The 20,514-nt window shown below is 39.2% G+C and overlaps 1 protein-coding gene across 25 annotated transcripts in view; it reads left to right on the top strand.

The window, feature by feature from the left end:
- MYBPC1 (myosin binding protein C1) overlaps positions 1 to 20,514 on the top strand; it is a 94,282-nt gene that overhangs the window by 12,654 nt on the left and 61,114 nt on the right. For 5 of the 25 annotated variants that reach the window (XM_043439997.1, XM_043440000.1, XM_043439999.1 and 2 more), the window contains exons 2-8: positions 6,292 to 6,333; positions 8,694 to 8,735; positions 9,533 to 9,574; positions 10,366 to 10,407; positions 11,199 to 11,240; positions 12,039 to 12,080; positions 20,039 to 20,077. In XM_043439997.1, coding sequence (XP_043295932.1) covers positions 6,292 to 6,333; positions 8,694 to 8,735; positions 9,533 to 9,574; positions 10,366 to 10,407; positions 11,199 to 11,240; positions 12,039 to 12,080; positions 20,039 to 20,077 — 291 coding nt within the window. The remainder of the gene's footprint in view (positions 1 to 6,291; positions 6,334 to 8,693; positions 8,736 to 9,532; positions 9,575 to 10,365; positions 10,408 to 11,198; positions 11,241 to 12,038; positions 12,081 to 20,038; positions 20,078 to 20,514) is intronic. The other 20 variants (XM_043440003.1, XM_043440006.1, XM_043440004.1 and 17 more) reach the window with 15 other exon arrangements.

The raw sequence follows: 20,514 nt of genomic DNA on the forward strand, positions 1-20,514 counted from the left end.
TTTCCTGCCAGTTCCAACATGGTAAAACTGGGTGATAATGAGATTGGCATAGTTGGCTGAGGGTTATTTGCTAAGAAAACTAGCCTAGATTTTGAAAAGCGGAATCCTTAGAAAGGCAAGAGGTGGCGATTTTATTTATTTATTTATTTGACTTCGCTGGGTCTTAGTTGTGTCACATGGGATCAAGTTTCCTGACCAGGGATTGAACCTGGGCCCCCTGCATTAGGAGGTCAGAGTCTGAGCCACTGAACCACCAGGGAAATCCCCAAGGGGTGTTTTGGGGGTCAAAACTCTGGTCCTAATTGCTCTTTCAAGATGGAAGGTATGTTGACGATAAGAAGAATCTAAATGATGAAGTTGGGTGTGTGCCTGGGAGAAGTCAGCCAGCAAAAGGGTCACCAGCAGGAGACATAGTGTACCCTGTGGGTAAGGCAGACGAAGAAAGCTGCCCTTGGAGTGCCAGGGGACGGTTCTTGATTTCTTGGCAGTGAGCAGAAGGGGCTTTTGTGTGGGTAGAAACAGCCTGCCAGTCAACTATATTTATAGAGCACCTGCTGTACGGAATTTGAAAAGGAGGAGGAGACAGGCCTTGTCCTCAAGAAGCTTGTGATCAAAGAAGTGCCCATGTACTGTGAACCCATTACCATTCACAGTCATATTTGGAATGGGAGAGGATTCAGTGATATTCACAGCACAGTCTGAGCCTCCTTATTCAAAGTGTGCAACCTGGACCAGCAGCACTAGCATCATTGGGGAGCCTGTTAGACATGCAGAATCTGGACCCCCCTCACCCCCACAGATCCCCAGAGTCAGAACCTGCACTTGACCAACCCCCAAGATGATTCGTGTGCACATAGCAGTGTCAGAAGCACCAGAAGGACTGTGGAAGTGCTGGGTCTCAAATATTTTGAGAGAGGAAAGCCTTCTGAGTTGGTGACTAAACCGGTAGAAAAGGCACTTAATTACCTCTGAGATTCTTAAACATGGGCATCTCATCTTAGCCACCTTTATAAACCCCATCCTTGTTAAATTCATGAGGCTCAATAAACTCCAGTTGTGTGGGAGCTTCTTCCTACAGTCCCTAGTCAGTGGGAGTACAGTGGAAATCGTTGTGAATGGATTGTTGTTATAGAAGCAGCTAATGGATTTGGGGAACGTGCAAATGATTTCTGGAGGTGTAGGCAAAGCAGGGCATGACAAAGCCTGTCAGAGACAAGCATATGAGTAAGAGAGATACATGAAGAGTTTTTTTTGTTTGTTTGTTTTAAGGCAAAAACGGAGATGTCTCGAGGCCCCAAAATTACCTGTAGTGACTTATTTTCAGACTAAGTCATGTGCTACTTGGCTTTCACTATTCCTGGTTCCTCATCTCTTCAGGTTTAGAACAGCTGGAATTCTTTGTTTTAAATGCCTTGAAATCTATTGAGAGTTCATCTTCTTATGCTTTCTGTTCCACCAGGATTGATTTGATTGATCAATTTACTTAATTGTGCAAACTCTGTAATGCGTGTGTGTGTGTGTGTGTGTTGTGTTAAGTTGCCTCAGTTGCATCTGACTCTTTGCGACCCCATGGACTGCAGTCCTCCAGGCTCCTCTGTCCATGGGATTCTCCAGGCAAGAATACTGGAGTGGGTTGCCATTCACTTTTCCAGGGGATCTTCCTGACCCAGGGATCAAACTTGAGTCTTTTACATCTCCTGCATTGGCAGGCAGGTTCTTTACCTCTAGCGCCACTTGTAGATCTCATAAAAATATTAACTATTACCATTTTACAGCAGAAGACTGAGGGGCCTCCCTCTATCGTTTAATTCTCAGATGCTTCCTCAGACACCATTCCAATCCCAAACATGGTCTAACGTGATATAGCCCATGTAATAAGGCGACTCTCAGGAGGTAGCATGTGAGGAAAGACAGGAGCGTCATTCTCCCAGGTGTCTCCTGATGCAATCATGATCATAATGTGAGAACCATGAAAAGAGAGAGAAAGTATCTATGATGTGTACTGCATTACCTGTCCCTGCAGGACCCCCTTCATTCCTGCCAGCAACCCTTGAGATGAATTCTGTTGTTATTGCCATTACTCAGATGAGGAAACTGAGGTGTATTCTGCTCCCTGGGGCAACATCTAAATGAGGCGATGTGGCCTTGACCATCAGACCAATCAGTTCAGCAGGGGAAAACACAGTGAAATCTCTGAAAAGTCCATCAGCCCATTTCTGCCTCCACAAGAGTGACCGGCTGAGAAGGGCAGTTCAGTTCCACCCTGAAGAGGCCACGTACCGACTCAAGCAGACCTGGGTCAGAGCCTGTTTCCACCCTTCAGGGGCTGTGGGACCCCGCAGGGCCTCAGTTCCCATCTGTAAAATGCCGATAATGATAATACTGACTGCAGAGTGTTGTAAGGATGGTAGGAAGTAATATACACTAGGTCCTGCATGCAGTGAGTGGCCAATACATGGTTGTTATTTATTTATTCCTTCACTGGCTGTAAAATAATGGGGTTTATATGATTTTAAGAAGGAAGCATTCTGACTCTGCCTACTCACCAGGCAGGCATGCGTTTTCCTACTTCTGTTTGCCAAAACTACCTTAAAAATGCACCAGCATTAATATCCTATAATGTTTCTATAGTTCTGAGTATCTGATATAGTTGACTGTTAGTGATGGATGAAATGTGGATTTGTTGGAAGTTGAACTAAGCCCTTTAAATTGTCATTTTGGTTTGATTTGGGGGCTGTTACATAGAACACTGGGGCTACAGACATCACAAAAATGAAGAATACACAGTCAGGGCATTTTTACAGTTTCAGTGTCTAGAAACGTTCTCTTCTGTTTATTTAATTAGAATTCACCCTTGGCCTTTTTCCACAGCTTTCCTTACAAAATGGGCCTTTGTTTACAAAGATGTTGAGAAAGCATGACCAATTTGATAGTTCACATAGTGACCGAAGAATCCCTTGTTAATTTTTTTTAATCAATTCATTTAAAGTGGTTTTAGCAATAAGAAGAGGTACTAGGGAGATAGGAAAGGAATCAAAGATCCCTGTTTTTGTTTAGTTGAGAGGGACAGGAAGCATAAATATATGGGACTTCCCTGGTGATCAAGTGATTAAAATACTGCACATTCAACGCCACGGGTGCAGGTTCAATCAGTGATTGGGGAGCTAAAGTCCTGCATGTTGCGAGGTGAGGCTAACAACACCCCCAAATAGCAAAAAAGAAACAAATAACAAAAAAGAAACACAAATATATGGAGGCAACTGGAAAATAATTTTTTTCCAGTTCATAAATATTTATTTAGTTTTCCCTTAATTTCTCTCAATAGTGTTTTATAAAGTTCTGCATAAGAATTTTACACATTTTTAATTAGGTTTATTCCTAGATATTTTACTTTGTGGACTTTATTCTATAGTAAAATAATGGTATTTTTTTTTTACAACATTATTTTCTACCTACCTCCAGCCTAGCAACCTTATTAAGGTAACATTATTTTAAAATATTTATTTATAGATTCAGTTGAATTTTTGTGTGTGTGTAATAATTCCATCTGAGAAATAATAAAATAATTTTTCCTCCATTGTAATCCTTCCACATATTTTTTTCATATCTTACTGCATGATTTAGAAACTGTTAAATAATTAAGGAATAAAGAGTGTATTGTGAGGTGGTCCACAATGCCTCCAGAATAAAGAAGGGGAACAGAATGATATAACCAGCTCTGAGAGTCTTTAAGACAAATGTCAAAAAAACCAGACCAAGATTGCCAAAGAATAATAATGGTAATAGTTACTGCTGCAAATGTAGGGCTCTATCTACACGCCAGGAACTGTGCTGTGCATTTTACATAGGATTAGCACCCTAAGAGCTCATTTATCTTATTATCCCTATTTCATAGATGAGCATGCCAAGACCGACAGAGATTAAGGAATTGTCCTCGATTACACAACTCGTAAGATGTAAAGTCAGGGTTCGAACTTGGGTCTGTCTGACACAGTCACATGTGGAGAAAAAAACCAAAGGTCAGTTGGGGAGAAGATCATCACTCTTTTCAGTGGCAGAAAGGTCAGAAGGTGAAAAAAGAAACCAGCTCTAGACCAGAGGGGACACCAGAATGCAGTGAGAAGAGGGGGTGGTAGGAGGTGCCTGCCAGCAATGGCTTTGACCTTTAACCTGAGGAGCGTAGACCCAGCCTAGCAGGTAACAGGAGCCTTCATGAGCAGAGTAACAGGATGAAAGTCAGTGAGAGCAGAAGGAAACCTGCCGTCGTGGGGGAAGAGACTAGAAGGCAGGGAAACTTGCTTTTATCTCTTCGTGTATTTTTTAATCAGAGTATAATTGCTTTCCAATGTTGTGTTAGTTTCTGCCATGCAGCCTGAATCAGCCATAGGAACACACATATCCCCTCCCTCTCGGAGAAGCTTGTCTTAAAGGGATCCAGGAAGAGGTCCATGGGCATTGGATGACAATGGCCCCGTCCAAAAGATAGAGTGTCAAAGACATTGGCTCCTCACTCTCGGTATTCTGATATCCATGTGCAGCCTCAGCTCACCCAAAGCTGAGAGGTCAATATTAGATTTCCATTGCCACAGTCAGAGCTCTGAAAATAAAATCCTTTGACGGAGGGTTTCATCTCCGGGTTGACACTGGCAGGAAAGATCCTTTCCATGACGTGGCAAAGAAACAAAGCGTCTCTGGTGTGCCATCTATGGGACGCTTGTGCTTTCACCATATCGCCAAACCACATCACATCCTGCCACGTTATCTTCTGCCTGTCTGTACGGTGATACGTCTTTTCTCCTTTCGTTATATTTCCCCAATAGTAAATTGTAATAATCTTGCTTATGATCATTTGGATGAAAATGCAGTAGTTGTGCATTTTAAGCAGTAAGTTGGAATTTATACCCGGCACAAAACATTAGCAATGAAAAAAAGACGTTGCTGTCTCCTGGCAGCCTTGCATTCCTCCTCTTTTAATTTGCTGCTCTTGCAATGTAGGCTCCTTCTTCTTCTGTCTCCTCCCAGCCTGCCTAGACTAAAACGGGGCACCTGACTTGCACGGTGATGATTCTCAGACCAAACTGCTTGTTGTGAAGTATTGTCCTCTTAGCTTGGGAAGAGCCACTTATGGGGGAAAATGTGGAAAATCATAGATCTGGACAAAGCTAAAACTCCTGGGATCCCACAATATGCTTCTACTACAAAAACTTTTCTTTGAGGTTTATTTATCAAACAAAAAGCAATTTTTTAAAGAGATTACCTTCATTAACTCTCTCTTCCTGCCCTAAAGTAGGAGCAGCTGATTCAGATACCCGTCACTAATTCCCTGTTCTGGGCATCAAGGGGATTCAGCAGGGGAAATCCTATGCCCATTGTTCATAGGATATGCCTTTAGCTACTTGGATACATATTCTTCTATTTTACTGGCATATACTTGCTTTACAAAGCAGCGTCAGTTTCTGCCGTACGATGAAGTGAATCAGCTGTATGCATGCATATACCGTCTCCTCTTGGATCTCCTTCCCAACACCCTGGACATGTATTCTTCAGTAGAAGTTTCTTTAACAGACTTCACTGCCAGATTGCTATAACCCTGGGTACCCAAAGCCAAGTATAAAACCTCAAAACCAGAGCCCCGAGAACTTTGGATACGTGTAGGCAAAATATCTCCAGGCACACAAACTTCCAAGAATGACTGTGACTCTGAGGGGGGCTGGTTCTCTTTCCCAGTGAACAGTGGTTTACTTCATGATAAGAGGAACTGCGGCAAAGCCAGAGGACTTGGTTCTCATCATCATTCAGAAAGAGATGCTGCTGCTGGTGATGCCGCAGGGCTCTTGCTCTCTGGGGAATGTGGGGTCTCATTTTCTGAGCACCTGGGGTTCTAAGGGACACGCTTGGTACTCAGCGTGTCTCATTTCAGCCTCACAGCAACCCTAAACGTATGAGCTAGGTGTCGTGACCATTTTTCCAGGGAAGGGAAACAGGCTCAGTGCCATTAAATGCTCTGCCTGCCGCCCAAGATTATAACTAAGTGGAAGGACTTCTGGATGCCCATTTCACCCACGCTCTGTCCCTTACTACACACTGCCTCTCCTGGAAGTCTCCACATCTTCAAACCACATTTAGATCCTCATCTCATGCCGTACACCAAAAGACAGTGTGCCTTGGGTTGAAGCATTTCCTCTCTTGTCAGTCTCCGGAAGATGGAGTTGAGCAGAGCCTGGAGCTGTGGAAAATAACTTTTCCTAGGATAAGAGAGACTGACACTTCCATTACTCTTTTCATTTGTAGAAAATGAAGTGCTGGCCCCAGCTCCAGCTCCACCCCCGGAAGGTGAGTAAAACATTACGGTCTTCCATGTTTAGTCTGCAAACACAGAACATCCATCCCAGCGTGATTTGTCCTCCATGGAAGCTGTGAGTATTAAGCTAACTCCGGGCTGTCACGGGTTTGTAATCATAACTGTACCTTGTGTTTATATAACTTTCTTACGTTAATCTGGTTTGGATAGCACATTGTTCACTTATAAAACCTAGGAAATTATGCCAAAGTTCTTATGCTTATGCTTTCTCATTGTGGAGGCTGGGTCTCCAAGGGGCTGAAGGATTCGCAGTATTTCTTCACACATAGCTACAGGTAAACAGAGCTAAAGGTAAACACCTATTTCTTCCTTAGTCCTGGAAGATGAGCAGCACTTTTCTTACTTGAACTGCGTCACCACCAAGAACTTCCAGAAGCTCCCAGGGGAGTTTCCAGGAAGGTTTGGTGGCCTCGGAGGCTCAACAGCAAAAACTGCTGCAGTCCCCAGTGCTCTGCTGTCCAGCAGATGGCAACAGAAGCAAGCCCTGAAGAGTCCCAGTGACTGGCAGGTAGAGGGGTGTCTAGCAACACAAGTGAAGCCTGCTTTTTTTATCCAACACCTAAGGAAGAGAATGAGATTGGAAGAATGGCAAGTTCCAATGAAGTCTCCAGGACCATTTTTCTGCCTACTCAAATAGCCCCCACGGTGGAGGCAACCAGAATTACATGCATTTTCCCAAGAAGATGGGCTTCCCTGGTGGCTCAGACGGTAAAGAATCTGCCTGCAATATGGGAGACCTGGGTTCAATCCCTGGCTTGGGAAAATCCTCTGGGTCAAGAAGATCCACTGGAGTGGCTACCCACTCCAGTATTCTTGCCTGGGAAATCCCACGGACAGAGGAGCCTGGCGGGTTATAGTCCACAGGGTTGCAGAGTCGGACGTGACCGAGCAACAACACTTTCACTTTTCTTTACCCATCAAGGCACCAAAGTGCCCTCTCTCGGAAGATGAGAAACTGGAATCCATTCAATAATTATTCACAGGGTATTTTCCGTGTGCCCTAGCCCTTCAGAAGGATAGAGAGCTTACTGATAGCTGTCTGCAAATATACTGTGTTTAGAGTGGAGGAACTCTTAGTAGGAAACAGTCCCCTGTATTCAGTTTGCTTACAGCCAATTAGATAATAAAATACGGCCCAGAGAACAATTAAATAAGATACACTGGTGGCTCAGTGGTAGAGAATTCGCCTGCCAATGCAGGAGATGCAGTTTCAATCCCTGGGTCAGAAAGATCCCCTGGAGAAGGAATTGGCAACCCACTCCAGTATTCTTGCCTGGAGAATCCCATGGAAAGAGAAGCCTGGCAGACTACAGTCCACGGGGTCACAAACAGTTGGACACGACTGAAGTGTCTTAGCATTCATGCAAAATAAATGAAACAGCCTCAGTGCCATTTAGTTCAAACGGGGGCAAGCTCAAGTTTAGTTTTCTTTCAAATCTATGACAGTCTTCTTAGGAACTTCTTTGGTATGTTTTCTCCTTGCACATACAGACTTTTTAAGATTTATTTTGCCAGCGCTGAGGACACAGAACCTGCAGGCCAATACAGATACAACCTTGCCTTTCTCTTCTCCAGATCAGCAGCTGTCGCTGGATCACTGTAAAGTTTCCCTTGCTATGCCACATTTCATGTTTATTATGCAATACTGACCCCCTGTTCCTAAAACAAGTCTTTTCCCAAACTCTGGTAAAATTATCCATATTAGTTCATTCAGATTCAGATGTCTATTCATCAATCAAAAAAAAAAAAAAAACCAGAGAGAAAATTCATGGTTGAAACAATTCTTTTCTTGCATCAACCATAAGTCAGACACCATTTGTAGGTATCTAAACAATTGATAATACAATTTTAATTAGAGATGCAAGCCAGAGGGTCTTAACTGATAAAATCTGCTCTTGTGTTGCATTTTTTTTTGCCACACAAATTAACCGAGAAGGTTCGAAGAAGGTTCTTCAAAAAGTCTATCCCTTTTTGGGGTCTAAAATGAAGTGATCAACATTTTATACTCATTCCATACCAGCATGTTATAACGTGGTCTCAGCATAGCTAAGCTATTTTAAGGAAATCTGTATTGCATATTTCTATGTGTACTTTTCTTCAACATGATCAGATTTATTAACTGTTTTTATTAAAAGTTTAATGTGACTCTACATTATCATTCTTCAATTCATAATAATTCACATATAGTGTAATAAAGGAGTATGCAGCATCATTTCTGCTCTGTTCTGTTGTCATTAATTTCTTGATTTCCCCCCTTCACCTCATTGCTCATCACACAACTGAATGCTTTATTTAAGATACTTTATAAAATGTGCTTGTACTTTCCACACAGAACCAAATAAAGAGAAGGAGGCTGGAACTGCACCAGCAAAAGGTGAGTTGAAGAGAGGAAGAGTGAGAATGAATTCAACAAAGTTAGAAGCAGAAAGAGCTTGATCATCATCGCCAAGGAGGCCCCATAGAATGTGTCCTTATTAGTTAACTATGATTCCAGATGTCTATTCAATTTTTAAAGAGGGAGAGAGAGAATTTATAGTTGAAACAATTCTTCTCTTACATATACCACAAATCAGTCACTGTCTGCAGAATTCTAAACTCATATGATTCTAAATGGAGAGATACAAACCAGAGGGTCTCAACTGATACAATTTTATTTCTTGCTCTTGTATTTATTGCCACTCAACCCAACTGAGAAGATTAATATGGGCACCCAAATATTTTCTTTGAAACCACTGTACAGTTGCAGATTTTATCCCCGACTTTTTAATATTATCTAGAGGTCTGAACTATTGGACTTCAATCTTTCTTAAAATGTCTGTCTGTTGTTGGAGTCTAAAATGAGGTGATCCGTACATTATGCAATTTCCACACCAGTATGTTGTAATATGGTCTCAGCATAGCTAAGCTATTTTGGCAAAATCTATTTTGCATGATTTTATGTACACTTTCCCCCCCAGGTGAACAGATTTATTAGCTGCTTTAATTAAGTTTAATGTGACTCTCTATTATAATTTACCAATTTGTAATTCATGTATAGCATAATAAAGGAGTGCATAGCATCATTCATGCTCCATTCTGTTATCATTAATTCTTCTCTCCACACCTCCGCCTCGTGAAATGAAATGCTTTCTGTAAGATACTTTATAAAATGTCTTTGTACTTTCCACACAGAACCAAACAAAGAGAAGGAGGCTGGACCTGCACCAGCAAAAGGTGAGTTGGGGGAGGAGAATGAGGCTGAATTCAACAAAGTTAGAAGCAGAAAGAGCTTGGTCATGGTTACCAGGGGGCCCCATAGAATGTGTCCTTATTAGTTAGCTATGATTCAGATGTCTATTCCTCAATTTTTAAAGAGAGAGAGAGAATTCATGGTTGAAACAATTCTTTTCTTACATACACCACAAGTCAGACACTGCAGGATTCTATACTCCTATGATTCTAAATGGAGAGATACAAACCAGAGGGTCTCAACTGAAACAATCTGATGTTCTTGCTCTTGCATTGTATTTATTGCCACTCACCTCAACCGAGAAGATTAATATGGGCACCCAAATATTCTCTTTGAAACCACTGTACAATTGCAGATTTTACCCCTGACTTTTTAATATTATCTGGAAGTACAAACTATTGGACTTCAAACTTTCTTAAAAAGTCTGTCTCTTGTTGGAGTCTAAAATGAAGTGATCAAACTTTATATTATTTTCAAGCCAGTATGTTATAATATGATCCCAGCATAGTTAAGCTATTTTAGCAAAATCTGTTTTGCATGGTTTTATGTATATTTTTTCCCCAATATGATCAGGTCTATTAGCTGCTTTAGTTAAGTTCATATGTGATTCAGTAATTTCCCAATTTGCAATTCACATATAGCATATTAAAGGAGTGCATAGCATCATTCATGCTCCATTCTGTTATCATTAATTCTTCTCTCCACACCTCCGCCTCGTGAAATGAAATGCTTTCTGTAAGATACTTTATAAAATGTGCTTGTACTTTCCACACAGAACCAAGCAAAGAGAAGGAGGCTGGACCTGCACCAGCAAAAGGTGAGTTGGGGGAGGAGAATGAGGCTGAATTCAACAAAGTTAGAAGCAGAAAGAGCTTGGTCATGGTTACCAGGGGGCCCCATAGAATGTGTCCTTATTAGTTAGCTATGATTCAGATGTCTATTCCTCAATTTTTAAAGAGAGAGAGAGAATTCATGGTTGAAACAATTCTTTTCTTACATACACCACAAGTCAGACACTGCAGGATTCTATACTCCTATGATTCTAAATGGAGAGATACAAACCAGAGGGTCTCAACTGAAACAATCTGATGTTCTTGCTCTTGCATTGTATTTATTGCCACTCACCTCAACCGAGAAGATTAATATGGGCACCCAAATATTCTCTTTGAAACCACTGTACAATTGCAGATTTTACCCCTGACTTTTTAATATTATCTGGAAGTACAAACTATTGGACTTCAAACTTTCTTAAAAAGTCTGTCTCTTGTTGGAGTCTAAAATGAAGTGATCAAACTTTATATTATTTTCAAGCCAGTATGTTATAATATGATCCCAGCATAGTTAAGCTATTTTAGCAAAATCTGTTTTGCATGGTTTTATGTATACTTTTTCCCCAATATGATCAGGTCTATTAGCTGCTTTAATTAAGTTCATATGTGATTCAGTAATTTCCCAATTTGCAATTCACATATAGCATATTAAAGGAGTGCATAGCATCATTCATGCTCCATTCTGTTATCATTAATTCTTCTCTCCACACCTCCGCCTCGTGAAATGAAATGCTTTCTTTAAGATACTTTATAAAATGTGCTTGTACTTTCCACACAGAACCAAGCAAAGAGAAGGAGGCTGGACCTGCACCAGCAAAAGGTGAGTTGGGGGAGGAGAATGAGGCTGAATTCAACAAAGTTAGAAGCAGAAAGAGCTTGGTCATGGTTACCAGGGGGCCCCATAGAATGTGTCCTTATTAGTTAGCTATGATTCAGATGTCTATTCCTCAATTTTTAAAGAGAGAGAATTCATGGTTGAAACAGTTCTTTTCTTACATACACCTCAAGTCAGACACTGCAGGATTCTAGACTCCTATGATTCTAAGTGGAGAGATACAAACCAGAGGGTCTCAACTGAAACAATCTGATGTTCTTGTTCTTGCATTGTATTTATTGCCACTCAGCTCAACCAAGAAGATTAATAAACAGGCGCCCAAATATTTTCTTTGAAACCACTGTACAATTGCAGATTTTATCCCTGACTTTTTAATATCATCTGAGGTCCAAACTATTGGACTTCAAACTTTCTTAAAAAGCCTGTCTCTCGTTGGAGTCTAAAATGAAGTGATCAAACTTTATACTGTTATCAAACCAGTATGTTATAATATGGTCCCATCATAGCTAAGCTATTTTAGCAAAATCGGTTTTGCATGATTTTGTGAACACTTTTTCCCCAAGATGATGAGATTTATTAGCTGCTTTCACTAAGTTTATGTGTGATTCTATAATTCCCCAATTTGCAATTCATGTACAGCATATTAAAGGAGTGCATAGCATCATTCATGCTCCATTCTGTTGTCCTTAATTCTCCTCTCCCCACCTCCACCCCGTTGCTTATCACACAATGAAATACTCTCTTTAACCTATTTTTTAAAGTGTGCTTGTACTTTCCACACAGAACCAAATAAAGAAAAGGAGGCCGGAACTTCACCAGGAAAAGGTGAGTTCGAGGGAGGGAGAGTGAAGCTGAATTCAACAAAGCTAGAACCAGAAGGGTCTCAGCAAGGATTACCATGGAGGCCCCAAAGAACTTCTCTGCAGTCTGTTTCATCAGTGTGGTTTAGCGTTCTTCCTTTGCATCTTATCTGCACAACCTAATCAACATTAACGACGAATGGTGCTTTGATCAGTTTTCATCAAATTTTCAAAAGAAAAGCAGCAATGATACAATCACAAGCACTTGCTGGGATGCCAGCAAATTTCTTAGTAGTTTCCAAGTTCCCATGTGCATGTGAAGGAAAAGAGGTCTGGTTTTCTTGGGATTACACTAATTTGGAAAGCTTTCTTGATTACCCAGATTTTTTTTTTTAATTGAATGTTTTCATGTTAGTGTGTAAACTGTTATAGGTTTCACTGGTAATTTCGAAAACTAGCATCCCATTTTGTAACACTTTGTATTCATGTAGATTTATAGAATGAGTCATATAGAGGGATAATACAAGTTTAAGCAAGCATCATGTTACTCCCTATTGGATTGGAAGCATTCATTTCTGTACTATTATTCTAGTCTCACTTTATATGGGGGTAGTCTAGTTTTAAAAATGAATAATCTTTATCATATACTTTTTCATGGATCCATGAAATACTAACTCCTTTGTTTCCCCATGGAGGAAGTCACTGTCATTCCGGACCATTGGTTTCAAGTCAAGGAGCATTAGTCTCGTATAGAAGAAAGTTTCCACTGAGGTAGATGACAGTTTTGCTTTGTACATCCGTATCATCATTTAAAAATTTTATTTGGTATTTGTGCAATGAAAAAGATAGTTTAAATTCTGGAATAATCCATTATTTCTTTTTTTTTTTTTTTCTGGAAACCCCTTCTGTTTGTTCTTACTATGTTAAATTTCATTAACTAATTCCGATGATATTATTATCTTCTATGCATTAGTAAAATGCTTTTTTTCCTTTCTTTCAGTAAGTTGGCCCACTTTTCTTCAGCTAACTTGAATTTACAGCTCTCATAAATGAATACCTATGTTAGGACACTCACTTTCTCCTTGACCTTCATGGCTTCCGTGGATAGTAACATGAATGCTAATCCCGGCCACATGGGCCAGTCTGAAGGTTATTTGCTTATGGAATGCAGAGAGTGCAAACTCCTAGAACACCTTCCACGAGATGGGTTCAAGGAGGTTTGGACATCCTGGCTGAAGTTATTGTAACATTATTCTTTGCAAGGCTGATAGTGTACACCTGTTTCCAGATTTGGAAAGGTGCTTGGACCAGACTGTAAGGCTTAACCAACAGAGCGTATGATGTAATCCCAGAAGGCAAACAGTCAAAGTTTTAACAAAGCCTGTGCCTGACCCTTAATCTGAAAAGCCACATTATATTTGTATGTTTAAATGAGAAAATGCCTACCTTTAAGTTAAAATCAACCAACCAACCAGTCTACCAATCCAAAAATCTCTTTATGCAGAACATAATATGATGAAAGAGCAAGGTCATATGACCAAGAAGGGCATTTTGAAATTGGTAACATTTTTTTCCCCTGACATTTGCAGAAGTTAAACAAGGTCATGGCCACATGCAGTCACATGCTCAGGAACATAAACTGCCATGTATGTGTTTGCTCTACATGCCTAGAAAGCAAATCAATTTAGGATAGAAAGCGACATCCCTAAATAAAGAAGGGAGGTGGTGGAAGTTACTTCTAAATATCCAGTCCCCTTCAATTATTACTTACCTTCATCAAAGACAGGGAAATTTCAAAGAAAATACTCAAGTGAAAAGTAGACACAATAATCATTGCTACATATATAGCCCTGGTTGAGAAAGAATTCTTGCATGAGCGTAAGCAAGACTGACAGGTGCAAAAGACCTGCCTTCCAGTTTACACTAGAATTGCTGTCCTTCACCCTCCCCCAACCCTCAGTCCATCTAATTCTTTCTAATCATTCAAGGTAGGTGCTACTTTTTCCCATGACCATCCTAACTTACTTTCACTTCCTCTTCTTTTTCCTGATTTTTCTTGGATTGTGTGTGTCACTAAATCACCCTTTTCTCCACTTAATCTTGTATTAATTGTTCACTCCTTTTCCTAAGAGGCTGTAAGCTTTGTGATTGTCAGGCACCAAGTTTTAACACCTCTTTGGACCTCTCATCTCATTTCTTCCAGCATCTGGCAGAGAGTTGCATATGCGATCTCCTAATAAACACCTGTAGATTGAATGATCAGTTGCATTTCCGTGCTGACTTAGCTGCTGAGCGTACAGACAATGGTAATCTAGATAGATTTTTATTTCCATTTGCTGGGCAGGAGGATGAACACCCATCCCACGCATGCTCTTAGTAAGGTTTGGCATGGGATGCCAGTGCTGTGTATTATGTGTGCTCATCCTCAGACCACACGGATGATATAAGATCAGCCCATTTAACATTATTGGAAATGGTCACATCTGGATTAGAACATTTCTTGCACTTTAGTGTACTATCTAATTAGTTGAAGTATATTCAGTTAATAGCTCCAAGATGCTCGCTATTAAGAACATTCATTAGATTGATTGTAGTTCCATCAGGACAAAGATAGAACAAAAAGCCATCAATCTCCCTTTATACCACATACATGACATACATTCTGGGCTTAACCTGACCTTCATTAATAGAGTCATAGAGGGCCCGTCATTAATCATGGCTCTCTCGGATGATATTAATCCAAATTAATTTTAAAAAAGAGAACAACATCCATAGCAAAGCCATCTTAATATCTTTTCCAGATTGATTACATCATTCTGTGACAACCTGGCAATGTTCTGAGTTTTTGGGTTTTTTTTTTTGTAGTTGCAGAATGTTGTTTGGTTCTGATATCAATCTTACCAGTAGTATTTGTGATTAGATGTGCCAACTTTTCACATCTACTGAGTCTCTGGTAAACAGCTGATTTCTCAGGAAGTGGTTTATTATTTGTTTATATTTGCTTGTTTGCCCCTGAACTTTCCTATCTAGGTATCCTGTTCCCTAATACTGCTTACTGTCTTGGAATTGAAACGATCAAGATGACAATAAAGGAATGGGTTTAACCAAACAGCAACATTGGAATTTAGATATCCCTTTCGGAGTGATCATACTGGAAGATAATGTCCTTGAAAAAATAATGCTGCTGTGGCTTAGAATTCTTCCGAAATAATCACAGGTAGCAAATCAGTGGAAAGCTAAGTATAGTATGTATATCCTCGGTGGGGCCAGAGACCTGCCTTCTATTCCAATATTCATTTATTCATCTCAAGTATCCACTGAGTATTGGCTATGTGCCAGGGGCAGGTCTGGGAATTGGGTCTTGCTCTCCTAGAGCCAATTTTAGGGAGCTTTAGAGGGAAGAATGGGCTTCCTTGGTGGCTCAGATGGTAAAGAATCTGCCCTGCAATGTGGTAGACCCAGGTTTGATCCCTGGGCAGAGAAGATCCTGTGGAGAAGGGAATGGCTACCCACTCCAGTATTCTTGCCTGGAGAATTCCATGGACAGAGGAGCTTGGTGGGCTACATGGGATCGCATGGGGTCCATGCAACCTGGGGTTGCAAAGAGTCAGACACAACAGAAGCACTCACACTTTCACTTTTCAGAGAGGAGAATATCATTAGTAGAGGACGGTAGATTTCAGCTTTGGAAGTAGGCAACTGCAATGGAGAGCCATGGGTGGGGAATAATGTGGGTGTGCAAGTGAGGTCATACTTTTTTCTTTTGATCAACCAACATCATATGTGTGAACTTAGTCTAATGAGACTGAGTCTCTTCTGTGCCGAGACGATTAGCCCTGTGGGACATTTCAAGTCTGGTCCTGTGAGTGGTTCTGCATCTATCAGTAGCATTAGAATCAGACATCAGTTTGCAGATCAGTACTCATCCTAATGCCTAAGTTCTGATATATATTTTTTAATTTTGAAGCTTATCATTTTATAGCCAGTATATTTTTTGGTAAGGCCAGCTGGGATTGTTACTGCCACTCTTTGTTTTCCTTCCAGAGAAAAAACTGCCCTTGGTTATTGCTGCACCAGAAATGAAAACTTTTTCCCCAGGCATTTTCATTAACGTTACCACAAACTATCACGAATGAGCCCTGTGTGTGTTCACTGTCTCATAACTTGAGATGAAGAGTCTTTATTTTGGCATGAATGTGGTTGTTGGATGAGGAAGTGAGTCAGCAGAAGTTCCAGCAAATTTCTCCTAAATGATATGATTTCTTAAATGAAATGATTTTTTTCTTCCTTTAGGTCCATTTACATCTGCAATAACATTGTCTTGGTCTGTATATTCTAACTACATGATTTATTTATAATGAATTTGGTTAAAAAAGTTAGTATGACTATACTTCAACATTTCAAAACACAGCCATTATAAAATGAAACATTGATTTAATAGATTTGGGGGGGAACGCATTAAATAAATGCATTTATAGTACAGTGAATCCTGATTTCAGAAGCACCAAAGTGTGAAGATGTGTGTCTTATTCAGAAAACACCATAAATTAATCAAATGTCTCAAAACATGATGAATTAATGTTAGCTATTTTTGTTATTGCCTTCCATATTGACTGATGTTGCTGTTTTTATTTTGGTAACATATGCCGATATTTACTACAACTGACTGTCCTGCTTGAGGAGTTCATAAATTCATCTATATGAAACAAAGTATTATACCTGTACTTAATTGAGGTTTGTTTACAGTACATTTTAACTGTATATATTCTAAAATCTCAGCAATTGTCCTAAGTATGTATACTTTAAAAATTAATTGTAAAAAGGCAATTTAAGTCAAACATAGGTAGGAGTTATTTTATGCCCAAGAGAGCTTGGAGAATTATAGGAATGGATACCGTCTACATCTCTGGGGTTCTTTCCCTCACTTTCCAGATTTTTCATATGGAACCCCTGAAAATTCCCGGCTTGTAACATGAGTTCTTTCTCCATTTTCCAGATGTTCTTCATCAGAAACTTCAGTGTTGAAAGAACTATTTTTATGACTTTACAAATGCTATTTTCCCATGACTTAAAGACATAAAATTCAACTTTGGTAAACTTCTCTTCTGTGTGGCTCGGGAAGAGAGTTCTGTTGCTTTCAATTTGTCATTCACATAGGCCATATCTTCAGCCAAAAACGGATGTTTAAGCTTTCATCACCATTGTGGTTGCTTTTAAATCGAAATAAGAAAATATGACATATTTTGCATTTTTTGTTTGAAAATGATCTTTGTATAATGCCACACCTTTCATATGTGTGATCTTGGATTAGGCAGATCCCAAAAGAGCTGGATATTCAATTTTCCTCCAAGCAGTAGAACCTGTTTTTCTATGGTACATAAGAAAAAAATTCAACCAGGCAATTTTTTTAAGGAGTTCAGGTCAGAACCCCAACATCTTAATTTTATTTCCCAATCTAAAAGATGACAGGAACAAAACTACTTTATTATTTTTTTTAATGTCAACATTTAAGTTTTATTTATTTATTTTAAAATTCCATCTCATTTTTAATTGGAGGATAATTACTTTACAATACTGTGATAGTTTCTGCCATATTTCGACGTGAATCAGCCACAGGCATACCCACATGCCCTCCCTCTCACCGCCCTCCCCAACCTACCGCTCGAGGTTGTCACAGAACACCAGCTTTGGGTTCTGCTTTATTTATTTATTTTGACCATGCCACATGGCTTGCAGGATCTCAGTTTCCTGACCACAGGTTAAATCCAGGCCACAGCAGTGAAAGGCTGTGATGTTTTCTATGTGGTGCCTTAATAGTCTAAAATAGTTGTGCATGTTCCTCAAATAGTCTTATAATTTAGTGGACTTTGAAACTACTCACCCATCAAATTTTTGCTTAAAATGTGGCTTCTCTTTTCATGTTAGTTTTACGAAAGTGTGTGCTCTTTTCCCAATCATTTGCATTCTAAACAAGTAACTCAAGGGTTCATTAGGGTTCATCAGGCACTGTGCATAAAGTAAACAAACAACAACCACGCCTGGATAAAATGCAGTGATCGTTTCACTCAAAATGGTTCTAGTTCCTAGTTAATACATAATAAAGGAAGCTGCTTTCTAGGATTTGGTTGCACTTTAAAACTTCATTTTTAAGAATTTTTACAGGACTTTAAATCAAGATTCTTTATGTATTTTAGTAAATAAAGGCCTTCAAATAGGTTACATGAATAAAATACTACATACTGAGTTAAATGTATGGCAAATAATATAGAGACATTGCAAGGCATTTTATTTTTGGTTATGTAAAATTTTAATTATATAAGTTTTCTGAAATGCAGAATTACCCTAAGAGCTCAGAAATACCTCAGTTCAGTTCAGTTGCTCAGTCACATCTGACTCTCTGAGATCCCACGGATTGTAGCACGCCAGGCTTCCCAGTCCATCACCAACTCGTGGAGCTTGCTCAAACTTGCAGAAATACCTAGACTTCCCTAAATGCAAGGAGTTTGTGGAAAGTAAATGGATATTCCAGGAGAAAAGGATTCAAACATGAACTGAGTTTGGGAAATGCTAATACTGTGTCATTTCTGATCTCCATCCTCATGAGCACTGAAGACTTTGAGATACCCTTCAGTAATCGCATACAAACAACACTCTAAAACTCAACATGTAACTTTATTTAGCCTACGGTTTCCCAGGCTTCATTGACCAAAGAGATCTTCCTCTGAAGAATCTTCAATCCCACAATGCCCAGTGAATCACCTTTTGCATTCTGAAGATATGACATTAAGGTTTTCTATACATTACATTAGTTATTTTGTTAAAAAAGTAGTAAAACACATCTTCGGTTGACAGTTTAAGAAATTTCAGATTAGTGAATAATAGATGTTGTAAATATACTAATATGTTGTACCTGTGCTATTTTACTTCTTGTCAGGACTTTATTAAGCACTTTTTTAGTCAATAGTCTCATGTGTTTGTTTTCTGTATCCTATTTCATATAGTCATTTAAGTTCGTATTTTGAAGCCCACAATTATTCTAGTATTTTAAGTACAAAGATTATTATTATTTACACTAAGACTAGTCTTTCTGCTTTGGGAGGAAAGGAGCAGAAGTTTAGATAAACACCAAATACCTATTTAACCATCTAAAATGTAAGACACTTTGAAATTCAGACATTTTCTAAAGGAATATTCAGTGTCTTTGTACAAACACTACAAGGGATATTTTGAATTTTTTAAATGCGTAAATATTGGATTGGCTAAAAAATTCATTCGTGTTTTTCTATAAGATGTTACAGAAAAATACAAATGTTTTGCCCAACCCAATATCTTATAAATGTATGTAAAGTATTTGTAAATAGTTTACAAATTGGTAAATATTTTTCAGATTATATTGTCCAACACCAATATAATCTTGGGAAAAGATAGATAAAATTTCTATAATAACTACTGGTGAACTTAGTATAACAAATTGATACATACTAGTTATTGTTGACTTTTGTTTCCTAAATATAGAAGGAGAATTAATTATAAGGCTTTCTGAGGGCATTGAGTTATCAAACTATATAAAAACATATATGCTTTTATGTCTGTGTTCAAATGAATGTGGTATATGAGTTATGCTGTCAGTGACTTTTGCTACAAAATAACTCAAAACGCACCTCCATTGTTGATTTCATCAAGGTTAGATTGTTTGCATTAATTTTGTTTCTAATTTACAAGTACATAAAACATTTGCATAGACCACCATTTTTAAAGCTACTTTCATTGAGATTATCCACATCTCTCACTCTTTTACAACATTTATTTGTTTTTCTCTTTTGCCTGCAGTTTAATCTTTCAGGTGCCAAGTCCTCTAAGGCTTACTCATCGGTTGAGTGTTTTGTGTAGTTTCTCTTCTTCTTTTGCAGATTTCTCTTTTCCCAGGATACTCAGGATGAAGTTCTTTTCTCCTTGACTTTTGATTCCTCTTTCTTATTTCAGATGAAGAGGACGCCTCCCCTCCTGGTGCCCTGCCTCCAGGTTAGGATGATTCCAACTCCTTTCCCCACTTTGTAATGCGTTATTGGTTGACAGCTAAGGTGATGGGTTGACAGAGTTGCTTGATGAGACCAAATTCAGAACAGGGTCCCCCCTTCTTGCCAGTGCCAAAGAGGGAAAATGTTGGCTTTGAGGGCAATTTTTTTTTTAACATCAGAAGCTTTTTAAAAAGAGGCTTTTTTTGTGAAATAAAAGTAGTAACTTTTGGATATAAATTTTAGGGGCAAAAATGTGTTTCATCTCCAGCTGTATACTCTTTTTCCCTTGTTCTTTAGATATGTGGATTTGTAAAACTTAATTATTGTTTTTTAAATAGGACACATACCTTTTATAAATGTTTTCAAAGTTGAAACTCTACTGATTTTCCATCCAGACCAACTTCTAGTGTCTTTTCTCCCCATCATCAAAAGAGACAGGAT

This window comes from Cervus canadensis, chromosome 21 (genome assembly GCF_019320065.1).
Source record: "Cervus canadensis isolate Bull #8, Minnesota chromosome 21, ASM1932006v1, whole genome shotgun sequence".
Lineage (NCBI taxonomy): Eukaryota > Metazoa > Chordata > Mammalia > Artiodactyla > Cervidae > Cervus > Cervus canadensis.